We start from the raw sequence: 22,187 nt of genomic DNA, 5'->3' as shown, positions 1-22,187 counted from the left end.
TGGATACGTGGAATTTAGCCTTTTTTTTTTTTTTTTTTTTTTTTTTTAATAGCGTCTCGCTCTGTCGCCCAGGCTGGAGTGCAGTGGTGCGATCTCGGCTCACTGCAAGCTCTGCCTCCTGGGTTCACACTATTCTCCTGCCTCAGCCTCCCAAGTAGCTGGGACTACAGGCGCCCGCCACCACGTCCGGCTAATTTTTTTGTATTTTTAGTAGCGACAGGGTTTCACCGCATTAGCCAGGATGGTCTCTATCTCCTGACCTTGTGATCCGCCTGCCTCGGCCTCCCAAAGTGCTGGGATTACAGCCGTGAGCCACTGTGCCCGGCCAGCATTCTTATATTTAATAATATTAAGTAGCAAGTAGGTACCTTCTAGTAGAAATAATAATCACATTTCTTAACAGGTATTAAGGACAAGGATCATTGTTCTCCTGTTCACTATTGTATTCTTATTGCCCAGCACTACATTTGGCACATGGTGGATACTTTTACTTGGTTGGATGAATTTTCGCAGTTTAGAGACTTTAAAAAAATCATATTTCACTAGGATAGGGAATTGGCCATTTCAATAGTTTTTCTATCAGACCCTGACACAGCATTTTTTTTTTCTTTTAAAAATATATGTACCTGGCTGGGTGCGGTGGCTCACACCTGTAATCTCAGCACTTTGGGAGGCTGAGGTGGGTGAATTGCTTGAGTCCAGGAGTTCAAGACTAACTTGAGCAACATGGTGAAACCCTGTCTCTACAAAATAAGAAAAAATTAGCCGGGCCATGGTAATGTGTGCCTATAGTCCCAGCTACTTGGGAGGCTGAGGTGGGAGGATCACTTGAGCCTGGGGAAGTCAAGGCTGTAGTGAGTTGTGATTACCCCACTGCGTTCCAGCCTGGGTGACAGAGTAAGACCTTGTCTGTCTGTCTGTCTGTCTCTATTTTTTATATAGATATAATACACACACACGCGCATCTATCTTGTCTTGAGAGATACATCTTATATCTTTGGTTTTGCTTTTGTGTTTGCTTTGGTTTCTAATTACGAAACACATGTTAGTATAGCCTATGCTTTGCAAAATAATTTGGCCTGGGAATACTTCTTTTACAGTAGAAATTAATTTTGTGCTATTTAGAAGAATCCAGTATATCACACAATATTCATTTTATTTAGTATTCTCTGCTTTTCAGAGCTTTATATTCATCACCTGTGATTCCTTAGGTGACTGGATTTATGAACTATCTTCAAAGTATGCTTAGAAACTATATTGAAGGAAACTATATTGAAGGAAAGCAGCAACTTCGGTTTTTATGAAATGCTCAGAGAGACAGACAGATGCAGCAAAGGATCACATGACCACTTTTATTTTCATCTTGCCGTCTAGATGACCTGACCTGTTTGTTAGACTTTATTAGTTCTGTACCTCTCCAGTTCCTTTTAAAGAAACAAAATAATTTTCTTTTATAAATAAGTTAGCATTTTAGGAGGTGAATGTGTGTCCTACATATGATGACAAACTTCAAAAAAGAAAAAATTAGCAGGATGTGGTGAGTACCTGTAGTCCTAGCTACTCAGAAAACTGAGGTAGAAGGATCTCTTGAGCCCTGAAATTTGAGGCTACAGTGAGCTAAGATTTGTGCCACTGCACTCCAGCCTGGGTGACAGAGTAAGGCCCTGTCTGAACAAAAATAAGATTTTAAAATTTATGTATGTATGTATGTATGTATGTATGTTTGAGACAAGAGTCTCGCTCTGTCACCCAGGCTGGAGTGCAGTGGCATGATCTCAGCTTACTGCAGCCTCCGCTTTCCAGCCTCAGCCTCCTCAGTAGCTGGGACTACATGTGTGCGCCACCACACGAGGCTGATTTTTGTATTTTTAGTAGAGATGGGATTTCGCCATGTTGGCCAGGCTGGTCTCGAACTCCTGACCTCAAGTGACCTGCCCGCCTTGGCCTCCCAAAGTGCTGGGATTACAGGCATGAGCCACTGCGCCTGGCCAAAAACAGGATTTTAAATTCTGAGTATCTTTCAGAAAAAAATAAAGTGGTGGTATATATTATTTGATTATTCAGGATTTAATTTGTGGATTACTCATTCTTGTTTCTCGTATTGCCTCTTTTGTTATTTTGCTGTTCACAAAATATAAAATTAGTATTTCGCTGTTTTAGCTTAAGTAAGCTAGGAAATACAGTCTTTTGAACTTTGTATATTAAGTACTAGTAGCCATTGATGATGTTTTCTAGAGATATAATATTACTAAGAAAAACTGAGCTGTTTCTTGTGTGATGTCTAACCTACTGGGAGAAATCATTAGGAGTTTGTCAGTATGTTATATTTGAACATTTAATATTAATTGGATATGTTTAATCTTACCTGCTTTTTCTTTAGGTGGCTACCGAGTACTAAATTCACTTGGGAATAAAAGAAAAACATAAAGAAAATTATAAGAGAAAGGTATACATAAGACTAAGAGCTTTAGACTTTAGCTTCAGCCTGTTTTTGACTTTCTTGTTTGCTTTTAGGTCATTTTCTCATTTAGGAAATGCATCCTTGACTTTCAAAACATAGACATAATACCCTTTCTGTCTGCCATTTTTGCATGTACTTTGGTCAAAAATGGCATTCATCTGTTGTTCATATGACATTATTGGCGTTTAAATTGATCATAAGTTCCTTGAGGGGGAGGAATAGATCAGATCTAACATTGTTTCCCCTTTCTCTTCTCAACACAGTTTGTTATCATGAAGTGGTTATTTATTTAATAAGCCAGGCTTTGGACTGTATGTTTCCAGGGCTGAAAAACCTGTTTTAAAATTATATCTTAGGTTTTTTTTATTAGCTCCTTTTAACTGTGTGTGTATGATATCAGCGAAAGGTTGTATTTTCAGGCATCTCATATTATGGTTTAAAGTTCTCACAGGGATTTCAGGACCAGTAAGAGTCATATCCTGTTTCTATTTAGGATGTATTAATGTATGTATACATAATGCCAGGTGGAGAATCACAAGAAAATTTAAAAACAGTTGTTTTATGAGCTTCTTTTTCCCCTATGTGTTGTTACTGTGGGGCTGCGAGTGTTACAACAAATCTATATCTACTAAGCAGTCATGGTCAGGCACGGTGGCTCATGCCTGTAATCCCAGCACTTTTGAGAGGCCGAGGTGGGTGGATCGCCTGAGGTCAGGAGTTTGAGACCAGCCTGGCCAGCATGGCAAAACCCCATCTCTACTAAAAATACAAAAATTAGCTGGGCATGGTGGCCTGCGCCTGTAATCCCAGCTTCTCGGGAGGCTGAAGTAGGAGAGTCGCTTGAACCTGGGAGGCAGAGGTTGCAGTGAGCCAAGATCGCGCCACTGCACCCCAGCCTGGGTAACAGAGCGAGACTACGTCTCAAAAAACAAGCAAACAAAAAAACCCCAACAAAAACAATAAGCAGTCAAATGCAAGGGAACGAAATCCTTATTTACTAAAACACATTAGTAGGCACTGGAGAGTTTAGCTTTTGAGTATGGATATCCTTTCCCAATATTTTTGGTTCGTTTATAGTAGATGTCATTTTCTCCTTTTTCAAGGAATTGTCTTAGAAGAAGCAAGCCATCATTTTACCCACGTAAATATATGAATATATTTCTGACATTGAGGTGTTCCAGAAGATGATAAAGAAATGATAGCAGCTCCAGAAATACCAACTGATTTTAATCTATTACAGTAAGTAAATTATATTCTAATAATTTTTAAATACTTGTTTATTCCACAGAATGGGGAATACATTAACTTCACTTAAATTTCCTTCTGCTTGAGAAGATCTAATATATAAAATAGTTGTATGCTTTGCAAGAGTTTATATCACCACTCATCAAGGCTCTGTAATAATAATTATGATGTACTTTTTTGTTGTTGCGTTTTAAATTTATCTTTTAGTTTACATGCTGCACAGTTTATTATTTTTTGTTGTGTAGTTCTGAGTCCATACTTGGTTTTGCAATAGCAACTGTTTTGAGAGAGCATCATACATTTCTTAAAAATTAAGTTTTCTCATTAGTGAGGTATACCATGTGGTAATATTTAGGATGTAATGTCAGATTTCTGTTACAAAATCAAATGATGATTGCAGAAATAAGTTACATGTATATTGGTCCAGAAAGTGGTTTCAACGTAGGTATCCTCTTTACCCCCATCTAAAAAGCTAACTGTACTCCTTAGCTTTCATTCTAATTACTGCTTGGTTTTGAAAGATTTTGAACTACTCTATGTAACAGTGATTTTCATACTAAGGTACAGTTTCATGAGTTGCCTCAGTGAAAAGCGAACTTTTAAATTGCCTGTGAATTCCTTTATTTACCCACCCCACCACTGTATTTTTTATTAGGATCTTTATGAGACCTGACTTGAAAAGATAGTTTAGTTGCTAAAAATTTTGAAAACAACAGACCAGTACCTTTGTACATAATGGCAGCAGTGTCTACTTTTGATCGTATGTAGATTTTCATACTTTTAATAATTTTATTATCTTTAGTGGAGATTATGAATCTTCTGGGACCAAATACATTCAGGTTCCCACAAAACAGCATTTTTAGTGAGGATTTTATGTATTCTAAGTCTCATATCTTTGTAAAAGTTAATTATTACCTTTGTTAATATTAAATGTCTGCTGTATACAGGATGTTATATTAGATCCTGTGAGGAATTAAGTTAGTACTTCCTGCTGCCTTTATGAGTTCGTATTTTAAAGATATAAAGAGAAGATTATGAAATTTCTTATATACTTGATTAGAGACTATAAAAAAGGTCTATATTATGGACTGGACTATTAACTATTAGAATATCTCACATAATTAGGACCTGAAATAGGATAATGAATAAAAGAGAATTGATGTTGTGGGGGTAGAACAGACCCAGTATTTGATTGGGTATGTGGGGTGGGGGGCACAGTAAAGAGGAATGGAAGATTCAGTCGTGTGATAGATGACTCAGGATGTTTCAGGTCACTGAATGGTTAATACAGTATGTTTAATAAACATAAATGTTTTTTTACCTAGGGTAGTTTTGTTGTTCTTTTGATCTTTAAAAACACAGGAAAGCATTGAAGAACGGCTTAGGAAAGTATTTCTTCTTTGGTTGGGAGTATTTTAGACTTTCATTCTGATTACTCAAGCTTTCTTCAGAAAGTTTTTCAGTAAGTTACCAAACCTCTAGTGGTTCACTCTTAGCTGGGATAACTTGGAGATGAGTATTAAGAGGATAATTGAGCCCTTGATTACTGTGGCCATTGGAACATTGTGAAGAGTAGTGATTTTCTTCAGACTTACAGCAGTTACTTAGCTCTTTAAGAGAGCTGGTGTCCCACAAAAGGCTTGGGAAGAAATAAATATTACTTATACATCAAGATATTTTAAATTTGCTGACGAGTTGATGGGTGCAGCACACCAACATGGCACAAGTATACATATGTAACAAACCTGCACGTTGTGCACATGTACCCTAGAACTTAAAGTGTAACTTTAAAAAATAAAAAATAAATAAAAATAAATAAATGAATTTTCATTTTTTTTGCAAGGCCATATAGACATGTGAGAAGATTATTGATGACAATAATCTTCTTAAGATGTAACAGGCATGAGCTTCAGGGTTAATATTATAGTAGTCATTCAGTTTTTGGTGCATTAACTCTAGGGAATGGTATTTATTACGGGCCCTTTCCTCTCAACATTGTAGGATATAGTTAGGATTGCCATCACCTTCCATACATTGTTTAAATTACTTTGTATGTAAGTGCTATGTAAATAGTAATTTTTTTCCTGCTAACGTCTTAATCATTATTTTAGATTTATGAAGTATTCCTACCTCACAGCCTCTGCTACCTCATAGCCTCTGGGCAACTGGTTATTGTAGCAATAAAATGGAAATAGAAGAAATCTAGATTGAGAATACTAGTTTTATAAAGATAGTCTTTCACTTCAATTCCATTTATTTTAAGCAGAGCTGGTGCTAGGTTTACACATTTAGGATGGAAAAACCTTTATCTTTTATGGATGTGGCTCAATTCTAAAATCCAGTGTGACCCAAATACTAATATAAGTATGCCTTGCTTTAAAGCATTTAAATGAGGATATGTTACTACTATTTAGATAGACTCATGTTTACTCATTTGGAAAGCATCACACATATTTATTTAAATCAGTGTGCTTCCATATGTTTGTGAGAAAATCCAGATTATACAAACTAGCCTTACCCCCACCCAGAACAAGGGACAGTTGTTTAGGACTATAGATTCATATGTTGGAGATTGTAGAGACTTTAGAGATTTCATTCTTTCCTGCATATATATTATTTATAGATGAGAAGATTGAGATTGTCACTTGTATAAGATCCACAGTTACTTAGTACCAAAACTGTTCTCCTGACTATAGCTCATCACCTCTTTACTTCATAAAGGATATTGATCACTTAGCATAATTCCCTAGTGTATTTCAAATGATTTAGTTTATAAAAAGGTTTTATAAATACCCTTTCAGGAATACATGTTTTGTATATTGACTCACCTAGATTTATAAATACTTTTCGAGTGAGGTAGGAGAGGCCAGAGGATCCATAATCATAAAACTCCCTAATAAAGTTCCTTCAATGCCTAGTATTAAAATACAGTTTTTCCACAGCACTGTGATCTTTGAAGTAGGAAATGGAACCAGCCATTACATGGAATACCATAGTTCCTAGGGTTAAATTTTAAGACCCACTGGATTAGTTTTCGTACTTTGGTTAAAAATTAACAAAAACGTTTAGATATTTGTACTTTAGTTATTATTTTACTATATATAACTATAGTTATATAGTATGATGTTTTTGGGAAACATCTTAATTACTTATAAGGCTAATATGAAGATTTGTTGGTAAGTTAACCAAGCCTTTCTTTTAGAAAATATGGCAAAAATTAGAAACTATATATAAATTTTAAGGAAGGTTTTTTTTTTTTTTTTTTTTATTATACTTTAAGTTCTAGGGTACATGTGCATAACGTGCAGGTTACATATGTATACATGTGCCATGTTGGTGTGCTGCACCCATCAACTCGTCAGCACCCATCAATTCATCATTTATATCAGGTATAACTCCCCAATGCAATCCCTCCCCCCTCCCCCCTCCCCATGATAGGCCCCAGTGTGTGATGTTCCCCTTCCCGAGTCCAAATGAGCTCATTGTTCAGTTCCCACCTATGAGTGAGAACATGCGGTGTTTGGTTTTCTCTTCTTGTGATAATTTGCTAAGAATGATGGTTTCCAGCTGCATCCATGTCTCTACAAAGGACGCAAACTCATCCAATTCTTATCTTTCTGTCACAGGGAGTCAGAAACACATTTTTCTTCTGACACAGATTTTGAAGATATCGAAGGAAAAAACCAAAAGCAAGGCAAAGGCAAAGTATGTATCAAATATGTGACTTTATTTTGTATCCTAAGATCTCTCACACATACAGATTTAGGTTATGTCTCAGATAGTTTTATCTTTTAAAAATGACTTTTTAAAGGGGTGGGGACTGATTGGTATGGTAAGCCTTCTGAATAAATGTAGTCGGTGGGGACTGATTGGTATGGTAAGCCTTCTGAATAAATGTAGTCCTTTTGTCTTCTAGACCAGATAGCTTTTGGGATATATTTACACTGCTATAAAGTTGCAAATAATAATAATAATAATAATAATAATAATAATAATAATAATAATGCATCATTGTTTCCAGTAGTTTATTTTGTAAAGCACAGTATGTTAAGCAGAATGCAATGTTCTGTTGGCTTTATTTTTGTTTTCCCACAAGTAATAAAATGTCAAGCAAAGTAATATATAAAATCTCTTATTCTAAAGCACTCTAAAAATGTAACATACAACCAGTTTAAGGCTAATGGGTTACAATTGACAATAGTTTTACTCTTTATAAGTAATATGAAAGATAAAAAATTACAAAGTTAAGTTTTGAGTCAATATAATGTAAGTTTAGAGTGTGAGTGGGTTAGCAGTTAGCCTGAGCTGCAGATAACTTGGTGAATGGTTAAATTATTTTGTTGTTTTGGAAAGTACATTTGACTCTGCATGTGTGTAAATACATTATGCAAAAGATAACTTGTTTTTGTTGTTCAGCATTTGTTTTTCAAAATGAATTTTGGATTTATATTGTCTCATGACATACTTTGAAAAAGTCTTAACAATACAGAAGTTTACGATGACCAAAGTGAAATTTTTCCATAACCCTATCACCCGGAGGTAATTTATTCTTTAAACATTTTGATGCACATACTTTTATTCATACACCTATGTATAAACATGATTATAACATTTTATTTAAGTGGAGTCATAATATGCAGTTTAACGTGCTTTTAAAACTCAATGTTATGTTGTCAACAACTTTCCCATAAGTGAACGTAAAACTCTGTAACTTATTTTTTTTTAATTTTTAAATTTATTTGTTTTTTTGGAGATGGGGTCTCTCTATGTTGCCTAGACCGGAGTGCAGTGACTATTCACTGGCACAGTCATGGCACACTACAGCCTCAAACTCTTGGGCTAAAGGAATTATCCTGCCTCAGCCTCTTGACTGGACTACAGGCACCACAGGCCTGTGCCACAATGCCTGGCTTCTCTGTAATTTCTATTATTTTTTATTTTTGTAGAGATGAGATTTCACTATGTTCCCCAGGCAGGTCCTGTACTACTGGGCTTAAGCAGTCCTCCTGCCGCAGCCTCCCAAAGTGCTGGGATTTACAGGTGTGAGCCACCGCGCCCAGCCATTCTCTTTTGATTTCTAATTGTGGCACAGCATCACATTTAATGTATGGAATATAATTTTTAATGCTTGGAATATTTTTTGAGTGCTCATAATTCATGTGTTTCATAATTTTGTGTGCTCTTATTTCCTTAAAAAGATTTGAGAGAGGGATATGAATAGAAATGTTAACTTAACGGCTATTCAAAGATAACCTTAATTCTGTTGGACAGCATACATTAATTTATTAGAAAATCATTTTTTTCCCCCATTAACCTACTTTTGCCTTTGATTTAATTTACAAGTTTGGATAAGATTCTTGGTGGCACCTGAGTAGAGGACTCTGAAGTTTTTGTGCCACAGTTTGGTTAAGGTTGTATAGCTACTACTGTGGGTGAGGTGTTGGGACAGATCAAGGATTTATTATAATAATAGCAACTGCATTTTGACACTATACTATGTATGTTCCATGTGTTGTGCTAACAGTTTCACATGTTAATCTAATATTTGAACAACTGCGTAGATGAGAAAACACCATTATTTTATAGGTAGGAAACTGAAGTCCAGAAAAGCCCAATGGTTAAAGGATTTGAGCTCAGGTCTGTGCCCTTAACCCTGTATACTATACTACCTCCTAAAGTCTTCATGTAGAAATTTTTTTCTCTCCAAGATTGTACACAGGTTAGGATACTTGCTTTTTGTATAATGCTTCCTTTGTGTTATCACTCCTTGCACATTTTTTTTTCTAGCACAGCATACCCATTCTGCCATTTTAATTGTCCCAATTAGTTTTTCATACTGACAGGGACTATTGAGGCATTTATTTGATAGATAAACTGCAAATATATAGCTCCATGTTAATTAATGTTTTATTTTTTACTAGTCTACTCTGTTGTAGTTGATCTTTTCTTTCAACCTTATCTCTGAAAATCCTTTTACTGGGGACAAAAGCCTTTCATTGTACAATTAGGAATTAATGAATTAGGTTCACAGAGACTGAATCTCATTTACAGAATATAGCAGTCCCCCTTATTCTCAGGGATACATTCTAAAACCCTGAAACCCCCAGTGGATGCCTGAAACTGTGGATAGTACTAAACCTTGCATATACTACATTTTTTCAATATGGTAACCAAAATTGGCTAGTAAGTGACTAATGAGCTGCGGGGATATGCTGGACAAAGGGATGATTCACGTCCTGGGTGGGATACAGCAGGATGATGAGTGATTCTATCATGCTACTCAGAATGGCGTGCAATTTAAAACTTTTGAACTGTTTATTTCTGGAATTTCCTACTGAGTATTTTTGGACTGCAACAGACCAAGGGTAACTGAAATTGAATAAAGTAAAACCCAGGGAAGGACTACTGTATTGCAAATTAACAAGTAATATGTTTCAGGTGTTGGGAAGGGGTTTAAAGTAACTGTTAAGAGTTGAGTAGTTTTGGACTCTTGGAGGAAGAAGGGACCCTCTAAGGAATAAAGTACGTAAATACCACAGGCTTTCAGTGGAAAGAAATTTGTAGGCATGGCTATAGATCAGAGGTCCACAATCTATGGCTTGTTTTTGTATTGTCCAGGAGCTAAGAATAGTTTATATATATTTTATTTTTTATAGAGATGGGGTCTCGCTCTGTTGACCAGACTTGTCTTGAACTCCTGGCCTTAAGCAATCTTCCCATCTCAGCCTCCCAAAGTATTGGGATTACAGGTGGGAGCCACCGCTCCCAGTCCTGTTTTAATATTTATTTATTTATTTTTCAAGATGGAAGTCTCGCTCTGTCGCCCAGGCTGGAGTGCAGTGGCATGATCTCGGCTCACTGCAGCCTCTGCCTCCTGGGTTCCAGCAATTTTCCTGCCTCAGCCTCCCTTGTAGCTGGGACTATAAGCGTACGCCACCATGCCTGGCTAAGTTTTTGTATTTTAGTAGAGACAGGGTTTCACCGTGTTGCCCAGGCTGGTCTCGAACTTCTGAGCTCAGGCAGTCCGCCCACCTCGGCCTCCAAAAGTGCTAGGATTACAGGTGTGAGCCACCATGCTGGGCTGTTTTTATATTTTTAAATAGTTTTAAAAATAAAGAATATGCTACAGAGACTGTATGTGGCCCACGAAGCCTAACATATTTACTATCCAGTACTTTACAGAAAGTTGGCCAATGCTTGCTCTCTAGATCGTAGAGATGTGTTGGTCTAAAAGAGACCTTTAAGAAATCACCAAATCCAGGGGTCAGAATACCTTTCTGTAAAGTATTTTAATTCAACCCTGACATTTGAGAAATGAGGACTCCAAGTTAGGTAATGGCTTGTTTTCTTAAACTATAAGAGCTGTGGGAGGTATTTTTATAGCTTAGGCATATAGGGAACCCTTTCCCTGATTTTTTTGATCTCCCCCCTGCCCCAAATACTGACAACTTTTGTTATAATGGGCTTCATTTCCATAGTTTTCATTAATTGAATTTTCATGATTACTAAATGTTGGAGGGAGGCCTAAAACAAGAATGAGATTGATAAACCTACTCCCAATGTTCAGAATTCCTTGTTCAGAGCACTGCAATGATTTCTAAGACTAACAATGCAAATGAAATGTTGAACTGAGTATAAGGTACATATGTGATAACGAGTTTGGTTATTCTTGCTGCCCACTTCAGTCTGCATCCAAAAGCTGCATAAGGGAGTAATAAAACTTGGAGACAACTACCTTGATTTACTATGCCCTTGAGATTTCTCTGATTATACTTGAGAGATATTTTTGCAGTGTTTTTCAAACTTTGTTGATATTTTGAGGGCTTTTAAGTCTGTGATTTTATATTACTTTTCAAAATAGATTCAAATCTGTATTTTTTGTCATTGTTTCTATTGGTCTTCCTACCAGATTAAGATTCATGTAACATTTACTGAACTCCTTTTGACATAATTTTTTCATTTTACAGTGATAATAATAGCTGACATTTTTTGACTTTATTAAATGCTGGTATGTTGCTAAGTACTTTGTGTTTTCATTGTCACAGCAACCCTATGAGGTAGGCACAGTTTTATCCTCACTTTACAAATTAGAAAAACATCACTGAAACACAGTGTGGTTAAGTAGTTTGCCTAAAATCACTCAGCTAATTGTAGCAGAAATTTGCACCCACAGTCTGTCTGTCTCTCTGCAGAGGCTATGCTTCTAACTAGTATGTCGTGTGACACATGGTAGTATACTTGAAAAAATGGACAACACAAAGAGGCTGTCACAGTTATATCATTTTGTTATAAGTAGATGGAATTCTTTAGGGCAAGTTTTTAAGCATGTTATAATTATATACCCTATCAGCTACTTCTACTGTAGCTGTGTTTTGAACTCTCAAGGATAGTAATGTAACTTAACCACCTCGTATTTTTTTTGCAGACTTGTAAAAAAGGCAAAAAGGGCCCAGCAGAAAAGGGCAAAGGTGGAAATGGAGGAGGAAAACCTCCTTCTGGTCCAAACCGAATGAATGGTCATCACCAACAGAATGGAGTGGAAAACATGATGTTGTTTGAAGTTGTTAAAATGGGCAAGAGTGCTATGCAGGTAAGATTTATGTTGTTCTTTCCAGTTTATTTGTACATTTTAAACTTTAATGAGTTATATAGAGTGTAGCTCTGATTTTTCTAACTGCATTTTAAACATACACTACTTATTAGAAAAAAGCAACAAAATCAGAAAACTCTTGGGATGTATTTCTTCATATATAAGACTTTTATGCTGTGTCTTGATTCATTTTCCACTGCATTTTTTTTTTCTTTTTTCTTTTCTTATTTATTTTATTTTATTTTTTTGAGACAGAGTCTTGCTCTGTTATCCAGGCTGGAGTATAGTGGCAAAGTCTCGGCTCACCACAACCTCCACCTCCTAGGTTCAAGCGATTCTCCTGCCTCAGCCTCCCGAGTAGCTGGGGTTACAGGTACAAACCACCATGCCTGGCTAGTGTCTTTTTTTGGTTTTGTTTTGTTTTGTTTTGTTTTGTGGGTATTTTCAGTAGAGACGGGATTTCACCATGTTGGCCAGGCTTGTCTCGAATTCCTGGCCTCAAGTAATCTGTCCTCCTTGGACTCCCAAAGTGCTGGGATTACAGGTGTAGGCCACCATGCCCAGCCCATTATTATTTTATTATTATTTTTTTGAGATGGAGTCTCACTCTATTGCCCAGGCTGGAGTGCAGTGGCACGATCTCTGCTCACTGCAACCTCTACCTCCTGGGTTCAGGCGATTCTCCTGCCTCAGCCTCCCGAGTAGCTGGGATTACAGGTGCCTGCCACCACGGCTGGCTAATTTTTGTTTTTTAGTAGAGACGGGGTTTCACCATGTTGGTCATGCTGGTCTCAAACTCCCGACCTCAAGTAATCCACCTTGCTCGGCCTTCCAAAGTGCTGGGATTATAGGCATGAGCCACCGTGCCTGGCCCCAACACATTATTTTTTTTTTTAATGGCATAAGGTAAAATATAATTTGGTCAAAAATACGCTGATGTAAACCATGGCTATGAGGTCTCAATTTTCCCTGAATTTATATAGATGCCATTAAAATACGAAGTCTTCTACCTATATGGAATTCCTGGTTGAGTGACCTAATATAATTACTATCCACTTTAGTGAATTGAATTATTCTGGTTACTGTTGTCTATTATAAATTTTATTATTTGTGCTTGTTTCTTAATAAAAAGTTGGAGGCATATTAATGTCAAATCATTCGAATTATGTTTTCTCTGCATACTTTTATGACAGTAGAAACATTTAGGCTTTATAATATTGGCTAAGCCCATATGGTTTTAAAAAGTGGACTAAATGCTATACTCAGGGAATATATATGCTTAATAAAGTTTTAATTTAATTTATAAAAGCTACAGGAAATAGTTTTTTTTGTTGTTGTTTAATTTCAACTTTTAGATACAGGGGTTACATATACAGGTTTGTTACATGAGTATATTGCACCTAGGAAATGAGCGTAGTATCCAGTGGGTAGTTTTTCAGTCCCCACCCCCCACCCCCAGTAGTCCGCAGTGTCTGTTTCCCACATTTGTGTTCACGTGTGCTCAATATTTAGCTTCCGCTTACAAGTGAGAACATGTGGTATTTGGTTTTCTGTTCCTGCGTTGAATCACTTAGGATTATTGCCTCCAGCTCTACCCATGTTGCTGTGAAACACACAATTGCATTCTTTTTTATGACTGTGAGGAATAGTATTTCTTCATAGAAATAACTTTAATCAGTGATGGGTGCACATGAATGGTTTTCTGAGAACTATCCATTCAGGCTTTTTGTTAATAAAAACTGACACAAAAACCTTGTTTAGAAATACAGAATTAGCTTATTAATATGTGTGGTTTTGTAAATAAAATGTATCAAATGAGACTAATAAAGAACAGTTTTACATGTAAAATGTGAAAATACTTGTTAATTGTTTGAACTTTCACCAATTTTACGGAGCAAAGAACTTAAAAGGTGCCAGATTTATTCATACCATTCTAATGCACCTTTTTTAATCCGTTTATTAATGTTTGCTTGTATACCATGATTAGAGTGTGGATTCTTTTTCTTGTTTAATGTTTTAAATTACTGTTTTGAATATGTTTGGCTTTTAAGAAATAAATAATGTCTTATTATATTACTGTGCTATGGTTTATTTAGTCATTCCCCAATTTTAAAAATTACTTTTCTCTCTCTATTTCTCCTTTTGGGTTATTTTTATCAAGAGGATAAATTATTTCAGTTACATTATATTGCATTTCATTACTTTCCTTCTTATTTTTATATTATACATTTTCTCTGTAATAGTTTGTTCTAAGTAGTTAAATGCACTAATCTTCTTTCTGCTGCTATCTTTTTAACATCAGTGTCTTAGTCCATTTGGGCTGCTATTGTAAAAAACCGACATAGGCCAGGTGTGGCAGCTCACATAATCCCAGCACTTTGGGAGGCTGAGGTGGGTGGATCGCCTGAGGTCAGGAGTTTGAGAGCAGCCTGCCCAACATAGTGAAACCGCGTCTGTACTAAAAATACAAAAATTAGCCGGGCTTGGTGGCTAGCACCTGTAATCCCAGCTACTCGGGAGGCTTAGGCAGGAAAATCACTTGAACCCGGGAGGCGGAGGTTACAGTGAGCTGAGATCGCGCCATTGCACTCCAGCCTGGGCAACAAGAGTGAATCCCTGTCTAAACAAACAAACAAAAACAAAAACCCAACATCAACTAGGAGGCTTATAAAAAGCAATTTTATTTCTTACAGTTTTGAAGGCTGGGAAGTTCAATATTAGGTGCCTGTAGATTCATTATCTGGTGAGGGCCTGTTTTCTGGTTCATAGATGATATCCTCCTACTGTGTCCTCACATAGTAGAAGGGGCAAAGCAGCTCTCAGGGGCCTCATGATCTAATTGCCGTCTGTGGGCTCCACTTAATACCGTAACATTGGTGGCTACAATTCAACGTATAGTTTGAACACAAAACCCTGCAGACCACAGCTATGAGAAATCGTGACTCATAATCACTATCAGGCTATTCCATTTTTATCTAAAAATGAATATTTTCTTTATTTTTGTGTTGCTTATGGCTTGTCATATTAAGATTGTACCTCTATCTGTGCCTTGTTTTTTTCTTTTTTTTATTTTAAGATGGGGTTTCACTATGTTGCCCAGGCTGGACTTGAACTCCTGGGCTCAAGCAATCCTCCTGCCTCAGCCTCCCCAGTAAGTGGGACTACAGGCACATGCCATTGTGACCAGCTTGGTTTTCTGTTTCGAAATGTGTTTCCCTCTTAAGAGAGAATGTCTGCACTATCTCTCTATTGATTTCCTGGAATCCTTTAGACAATTTTATTTTGTTATATGTGTTCCCAGTTGTGTTACCCTTTTTAAGACCAAATTTGATGGAGGAAGTCCTCTATTTAGAAACTTCCAAGGGTTCTTACCTAAAATTTCTAGCCCAGATTTCCTTATGCTATATTTTCTGTCCTCCAGTCACAGTATATACTCAGCCCCTAGGCTTTTCTTTTTTGTTTTTCTTGTTGTTTGCAATAGTTTTCTTTTACTCCCCCCTTGCATATCAAATAGGACTGAGTGAATCAAGTGTCTTCTGAAAAGCATTCTCAGACACTACTACTTTTCCTTTCCAATGTGTTTTTTACCCTTATCTGTTCATTATATAGCACTTATACTGTGCCTGACTTTGATTTTGATTACTAATTTTTTGATCAAGGATCATGTATTATTCATTATTTTTGCATTGCCAGGATATACTTATCTCAGTAGTAGTAGTTGTTATTATTGTTGTTGTTGTTGTTATTATTATTATCATTTGAGACAAGGTCTCACTTTGTCACCCAGACTGGAGTGCAGTGGCGCGATCTTGGCTCACTGCAACCTCTGCCTCCCAGGTTCAAGTGATTCTCGTGCCTCAGCCTCCCAAGTAGCTGGGATTACAGCTGCATGCCATCATGCCCATCTAATTTTTTTTTGTATTTTTTGATAGAGACTTCATCATGTTGGCCTTCATCATGTTGGCCAGGCTGGCTTTCTCAGTAATTATAAGTGATAGTCAATAAATACAAGAATGGCTGTTGGTTTAAAACTAATTGTTCTGTTTTAAGAATGGAGAAAGTATGCATGTGCCCCCTAATTTTATTATATAACAGATGTTGAGGCCGGGCGCGGTGGCTCAAGCCTGTAATCCCAGCACTTTGGGAGGCCGAGACGGGTGGATCACGAGGTCAGGAGATCGAGACCATCCTGGCTAACACGGTGAAACCCCGTCTCTACTAAAAAAATACAAAAAAACTAGCCGGGCGAGGTGGCGGGCGCCTGTAGTCCCAGCTACTCCGGAGGCTGAGGCAGGAGAATGGCATAAACCCGGGAGGCAGAGCTTGCAGTGAGCTGAGATCCGGCCACTGCACTCCAGTCCGGGCGACAGAGCGAGACTCCGCCTCAAAAAAAAAAAAAAAAACAGATGTTGAATTTTGTTATATAGGTTCTCAGCGTACTATTTGATTAAAAATTTTAAGCATATTTCAATAGCTCACATCATTTTTATTATAGCAGACATTTTCCTAGTGAAAACTCTACTTGATCTTCATGAATTACTTTTTAATGTGATGTAGTGGTCTCTTTGTAAGAGTTCATTGAATATTTTGCATCTTTATTGATGAGAGTAGCCATGGTTCCAGTTATCTATTGATGATGCATAACAAACCACCCCAAATTAGTGATGTGAAACAACAATCATTTTATTATGCCTAATGATTCTTTGGGTCTGGAATTCAGACAGAACTAAGTGGAGATGACTTGTCTCTGCTTTATGATGTCAAGGGCCTTAGCTGGGACCATTTGAGTGCCTGGCACTAACACAGTTAGGGACTATAATCATTTGGAAGCTTCTTTACTCATGTTTAGTGCCTGGTCTGTAGTGATATGAAGGCTGGGCTTAGCCAGAACTGTTAGTATACTTACAAATGGCCATTCTATGTGGCTAGGGCTTCTTACAGTATGGCGTCTGGGTTTAGAGAGAGTGTCCTGAGAGTAGTATCCAGTTTGCTAGTGCTCCAAGAGACCAGTGCAGTTGCTGCCTGGCGTTCTGTGGCCTAATTTTGGAAGCATCACTGCATTCTGTACTAGAGAAGATGACATAGACCCTCTTACTGGGGAGCAACGTCCAATAATTTGGTGCCATGTTTTAAAACTGTCATAATCTCTATGATATATTCTTTTGCTGTTTATTGCCTATATCATATTTGGGAAAAATACTGAGCACATTTCTTTTGTTAATTATGTTGATTAATATAAACAAGCTGTTGTAAATACAAAAAAGTAGAAATTAAGTAAAGTTTTAGAATAATTCCAGTCTATCTGAACCAGGTATTTCTTAGATATTTTTCCTCGATTTATCTTTATTGTGTAATCATAGTATCTTTTTTGAACATTAAATTCTACATATTTTAGTCGTTGTTTGTACTGGATTTCCTATTTATTGGTGTGTAACTTAGAAACATTTCCCTCTCCTAACCTTTTGTTTTTTACGCTAGCTCTTGTTTATCATCTTGATTTTATTTAATTTGCTGTATTTAAAAATTGTTTTTTGTTGTTGTTTGTTTGTTTTTTGGAGACAGAGTCTCGCTCTGTTGCCCAGGCTGGAATGCAGTGGTGCGACCTCGGCTCACTGCAACCTTCGTCTCCCCGGTTCAAGTGATTCTTCTGCCTCAGCCTCCCGAGTAGCTGGGATTATAGGCATGCGCTACCACACCCAGCTAATTTTTGTATTTTTAGTAGAGATGGGGTTTCACTGTGTTGACCTAACTCCTGACCTCAAGTGATCCGCCGGCCTCAGCCTCCCAAAGTGCTGGGATTATAGGTGTGAGCTACCGCACCCGGCCTAAAAATTTAAAATCAGTTTTGTCATTCCCTCTCTTGCCCCCAAATGAATAAAGTATTCCTTTTATTTTTTAGTTCTAGCCTATTTTCTTTTTAAAGAAATAACCATATTGAGTTATATTTACCATACTATAAAATTAACCCTTTAGAGTGCAAATTCAGAGTTGTACAGCCTCCATTAGAATATAATTTTAGAATATTTTATTTATTTTTATTATTATTTTTTGAGATGAAGTCTCACTGTGTCGCCCAGGTTGGGGTACAGTGGTGTGATCTTGGCTCACTGCAACTTCCACCTCCTGGATTCAAGCGATACTCCTGCCTCAGGCTCCTGAGTAGTTGGGATTACAGGCATGCACCACCACGCCTGGCTAATTTTTGTATTTGTAGTAGATACAAGGTTTTACCGTACCATGTCAGCCAGGCTGGTCTCGAACTCTTAACTTCAAGTTTTCCACTCACCTTGGCCTCCCAAAGTTCTGGGATTATAGACATGAGCCAGCACACCTGGCCTGTATTAATTATTTGAAATTCTCTCCTTCCTTTAATGTCACTGAGAAATCACAAGTAATTATACTTGATAGAATTGAGTTCCATAGTTTCCACATTCTTTTCAATGCAAAATAAATAGAATATTGATATGTCATTTTGTGTTATCAGATAGTTGTTTTACTGAATTCGATTCTATTTTATTATTGTTAAAATTGAACTTTAAATTTCAATGTGTAAGTATTTATATTAAAGTAATGTGATACTATATAATCTTAAATTTTATGACTTTATCAGACTTAATTGATTTTGAGAAAATTAGGAGAAGCCAATGATTTTATTTTTTTCCCTCTACTGTAGTCGGTGGTGGATGATTGGATAGAATCATACAAGCATGACCGAGATATAGCACTTCTTGACCTTATCAACTTTTTTATTCAGTGTTCAGGCTGTAAAGGTAAGATATATTTATTTTGAAATCAGCAGCTCTCAAATAGTCACTTCATTGTTCCACCTAAAGAGATGTTGTTAGCACTTTACATGGTAAATAACGCTAAGGCATTATTTGCATCATATCCATACAAAATTTATAAGGAAAAAAGAGCAAAGGACAAAGTAAGAGAGAAAGTCTATTGACAAAGTTTTATTCATATGTGAAAGTTATCTGAAAACTTAGCAGTTTATAATTGTTATGTTACTTTTATTAGATGTATTTCCCACTTTCAGCATCTGGTTTTAGGAACAAAGAAATGGATTAAGAAGGGAGGAGGAAGATAATGAAGAGATACAGGTTCAGATGACAGGGAATTATACAGTGTAGGGAGTTAAAAAGTGCCATGAATAACAGTGAGTAAGTAAGTTACATTAAGTAAGTTAAATAAGGTATTGATGAAATTGACATTTCTTCTAAAAGGTAAAGAAATTTTGTTGTGTGTAGTGGTGTTACTTTAAAAACATTTGGAACTGGGAATTATGAAAGTACAAAATACAGAAATTTCTTCCCTAAGACAGAAGTATTTAGGACAAACATTTGGCAAGGGGACAAAATTATGTAAGTTGGGGAGTCATATATCCTCACGGATCAATAAATGAGTCAGTCAAGATTACGGGCAGGTTCTGATGTATCTGGTGTCTTCTAATACTTAGCTCATCCTTGAAATTTCAGATGATGCCCAGGCAAATACATTTTATGGAGATTTCTGGGTGTATTTTTTTTTTAAATGAAAGTGGCATCAAAAACATTAGAGCATTAGAAATTGGGAGAGAAGGTTGCTTAAAAATAGATATAAAACATTAAGGTGGTAAAGAATGATTTATTTAAACAAATGCAGAAAACGAATTGTAAGAAGCAATTCAATTCTGCAGTATTCCTTTAAAGATACCGTAATATCTTTGAAAAACAAGTAACATTGGCATTTTGAGTTTGATCACAACATTCAGTGTAGTATGTGTATTAAATGTTACCTGTCTGTGAGGCCTGAAAGAGACAAATATATTAAATTCTTGAGCCTGTGATCTTTATAATGTCACTAAGGTGTTGAGAAATGTAAAAAATTGTCTTAATCATAGCGTATAGAGAGCTGCCTAGTTTACTTCATTTGCCTTAAAAAAGTAGCTTTATTTCAATATTAGAAAATTCAGTTGACTTCTGCTCAGAGGAGATGTTGTTGTGATGTTACTGTGGTATCCTTAAGGTTCTGAACCAGGTTGACTGTTTAAAGATGAACTCTACTAAAATTATTTTTGCCTATATCCAGTCATTTTTTTCTGGGGTAGGATGGATACAAGTACCTGCTTGTTGTGTCATAAAATCAAGGGCTATGTCCTTTCTCATTAAACTCTTTGCAAATGGAAGGTTGAGTGCATACAACTGAACAGGGGCCGGAAATAATGTAACGAGTTGAAATTTTAAACCTTAAGTCTCCCCTTTTATTTTATTTTTTTATTATTATTATTTTTAGATAGTCTTATTCTTTCACCCAGGCTGGAGTGTAGTGTCGTGATCATGGCTCACTGCACCCTCTACCTCCTGGGCTCAGGTGATCTCCCACCTCAACCTCTCCTGGGTAGCTGGGATAATAGGCTCACGACAACACGCCCAGCTAATTTTTTGTTTTTGTTTTTATTTTTTGTGGACATGGGATTTTGCCATGTTGCCCAGGCATCAAATTATCCTCTTGCCTCATCCTCCGAAATAGCTGGGGCTACAGGCGTGCACCACCATGCCCAGTTAATTTTTATTTTTTGTGGAGACAGATCTGGCTATGTTGCCCAGGCTGATCTTCAATCTCCTAACCTCAGGCAGTCGTCCCACCTCAGCCTTCAAAGTGCTGGGATTACAGGCATGAGCCACCTTACTGGCATGAGCTATTTTTTTTTTTATTTAATTTTTTTTTTTTTTTTGTAGAGACAGGTTTTTCTCGTTGCCCAGGCTGGTTTCGATCTCCTAGCCTGAAGAAATTGTCCTACCTTGGCCTCCCAAAGTGCCAGGATTACAGGTGTGAGCCACCACTCCCGCCTGAGTTTCTTAATTAGGCTTCTGAGTTGTAGTTGTTTTTAAAACAAGGCCACAGAGCATGTTTCCTTTGTCAAATTCATTCCTGTTTTGGCATCAGTTTGTTTACAAATCAGGAGCTTGCTAACTCAACATTTGGACCTTGTCACAAGTGAGTTTGTCAAGATTTCTAAAAACTTAAGGTATTGAAAACTTAAATTGTAAGGTAAATTTGAGCACAGCTGCAGTATTTATCTTGGAATCAGGCAATCTCCATGAAGGGGAATTTACTATATAATCAAAGATAAAGCCATTAATTACTTATACACACAAAAAATTATTTTGATGTAATTCTTTTATAAATAACTTAGAAACTTCTTTAAGTATACTTATTGTAATTTAACATTTCCTACAGACCCAAGGTTGTTACAAGCATCAGTTATTTTTCTATAATACAGTGGTGGCTTCTGCAGCTGTTGAAGCATGGAGGGATGTTTAGCCCTATGCTGCTCCTGACTGCTCGGTGGTGATTCTGTAGCCAGTGTTTTCTTCTTTTTTTCCTAGTCAGCTGTCACTTTTCTTTTTTTCTTTCTTTTTCTTTTCTTTTAAGACAGTGACAGGATCTTGCTATATCACTTTTAGATTTACCGGATTTTAGCAGTCTTGGTAAAAAAAAGTCCCCCACATTTTTAAGGCAGCAGGCTCTGGCCTTATGTCCTAATGGTGGCTTCATACCTGCCTCAAAAGTTAAATGAATGGAATTTGTGATAGCTACTTTCTATTCTGCTTTGAGGTCTTTTTCTGCTTGTTTTTGGGTTTCTGGATGTCTTGTCGTTTATGAGAAGGGGGAGGAGCTTTAGAAATGAGGGATTGTTGAAAAGTATGCAGTATGTTTGCTTCGAGATATATTTATATGTAGATGTTAATTTCACAGAAATGTTCAGGCCTTTAGTTACTTTTCTTTCTCTAGCATTCCCAGGTATACGGCACCTGGGTATGAAGTATGGGAAGGTTTTGAAGAGATATACATGATTCTAGATTAAAAACAAAGGCCTTTCAAAAGGTTTTTGAGAGTGTCTGTCTC

At 36.8% G+C, this 22,187-nt stretch overlaps 1 protein-coding gene across 9 annotated transcripts in view; it reads left to right on the top strand.

Moving 5' to 3' along the window:
- The window catches only part of STAG2 (stromal antigen 2), a 164,773-nt gene that overhangs the window by 64,725 nt on the left and 77,861 nt on the right, over positions 1 to 22,187 (top strand). For 4 of the 9 annotated variants that reach the window (XM_023198746.2, XM_023198754.1, XM_023198747.3 and 1 more), the window contains exons 2-6: positions 2,381 to 2,446; positions 3,565 to 3,700; positions 7,333 to 7,411; positions 12,132 to 12,296; positions 18,970 to 19,066. In XM_023198746.2, coding sequence (XP_023054514.1) covers positions 3,657 to 3,700; positions 7,333 to 7,411; positions 12,132 to 12,296; positions 18,970 to 19,066 — 385 coding nt within the window. In that variant the 5' untranslated portion in view covers positions 2,381 to 2,446; positions 3,565 to 3,656. Of the gene's footprint in view, positions 1 to 2,380; positions 2,447 to 3,564; positions 3,701 to 7,332; positions 7,412 to 8,121; positions 8,246 to 12,131; positions 12,297 to 18,969; positions 19,067 to 22,187 lie in introns of those variants that run through there. The other 5 variants (XM_023198753.1, XM_023198749.2, XM_023198748.2 and 2 more) reach the window with 2 other exon arrangements.

The sequence above is a fragment of the Piliocolobus tephrosceles genome, chromosome 12, assembly GCF_002776525.5.
Source record: "Piliocolobus tephrosceles isolate RC106 chromosome 12, ASM277652v3, whole genome shotgun sequence".
Classification (NCBI taxonomy): Eukaryota; Metazoa; Chordata; class Mammalia; order Primates; family Cercopithecidae; genus Piliocolobus; species Piliocolobus tephrosceles.
This window is presented reverse-complemented; position numbering and strand designations above follow the sequence as displayed.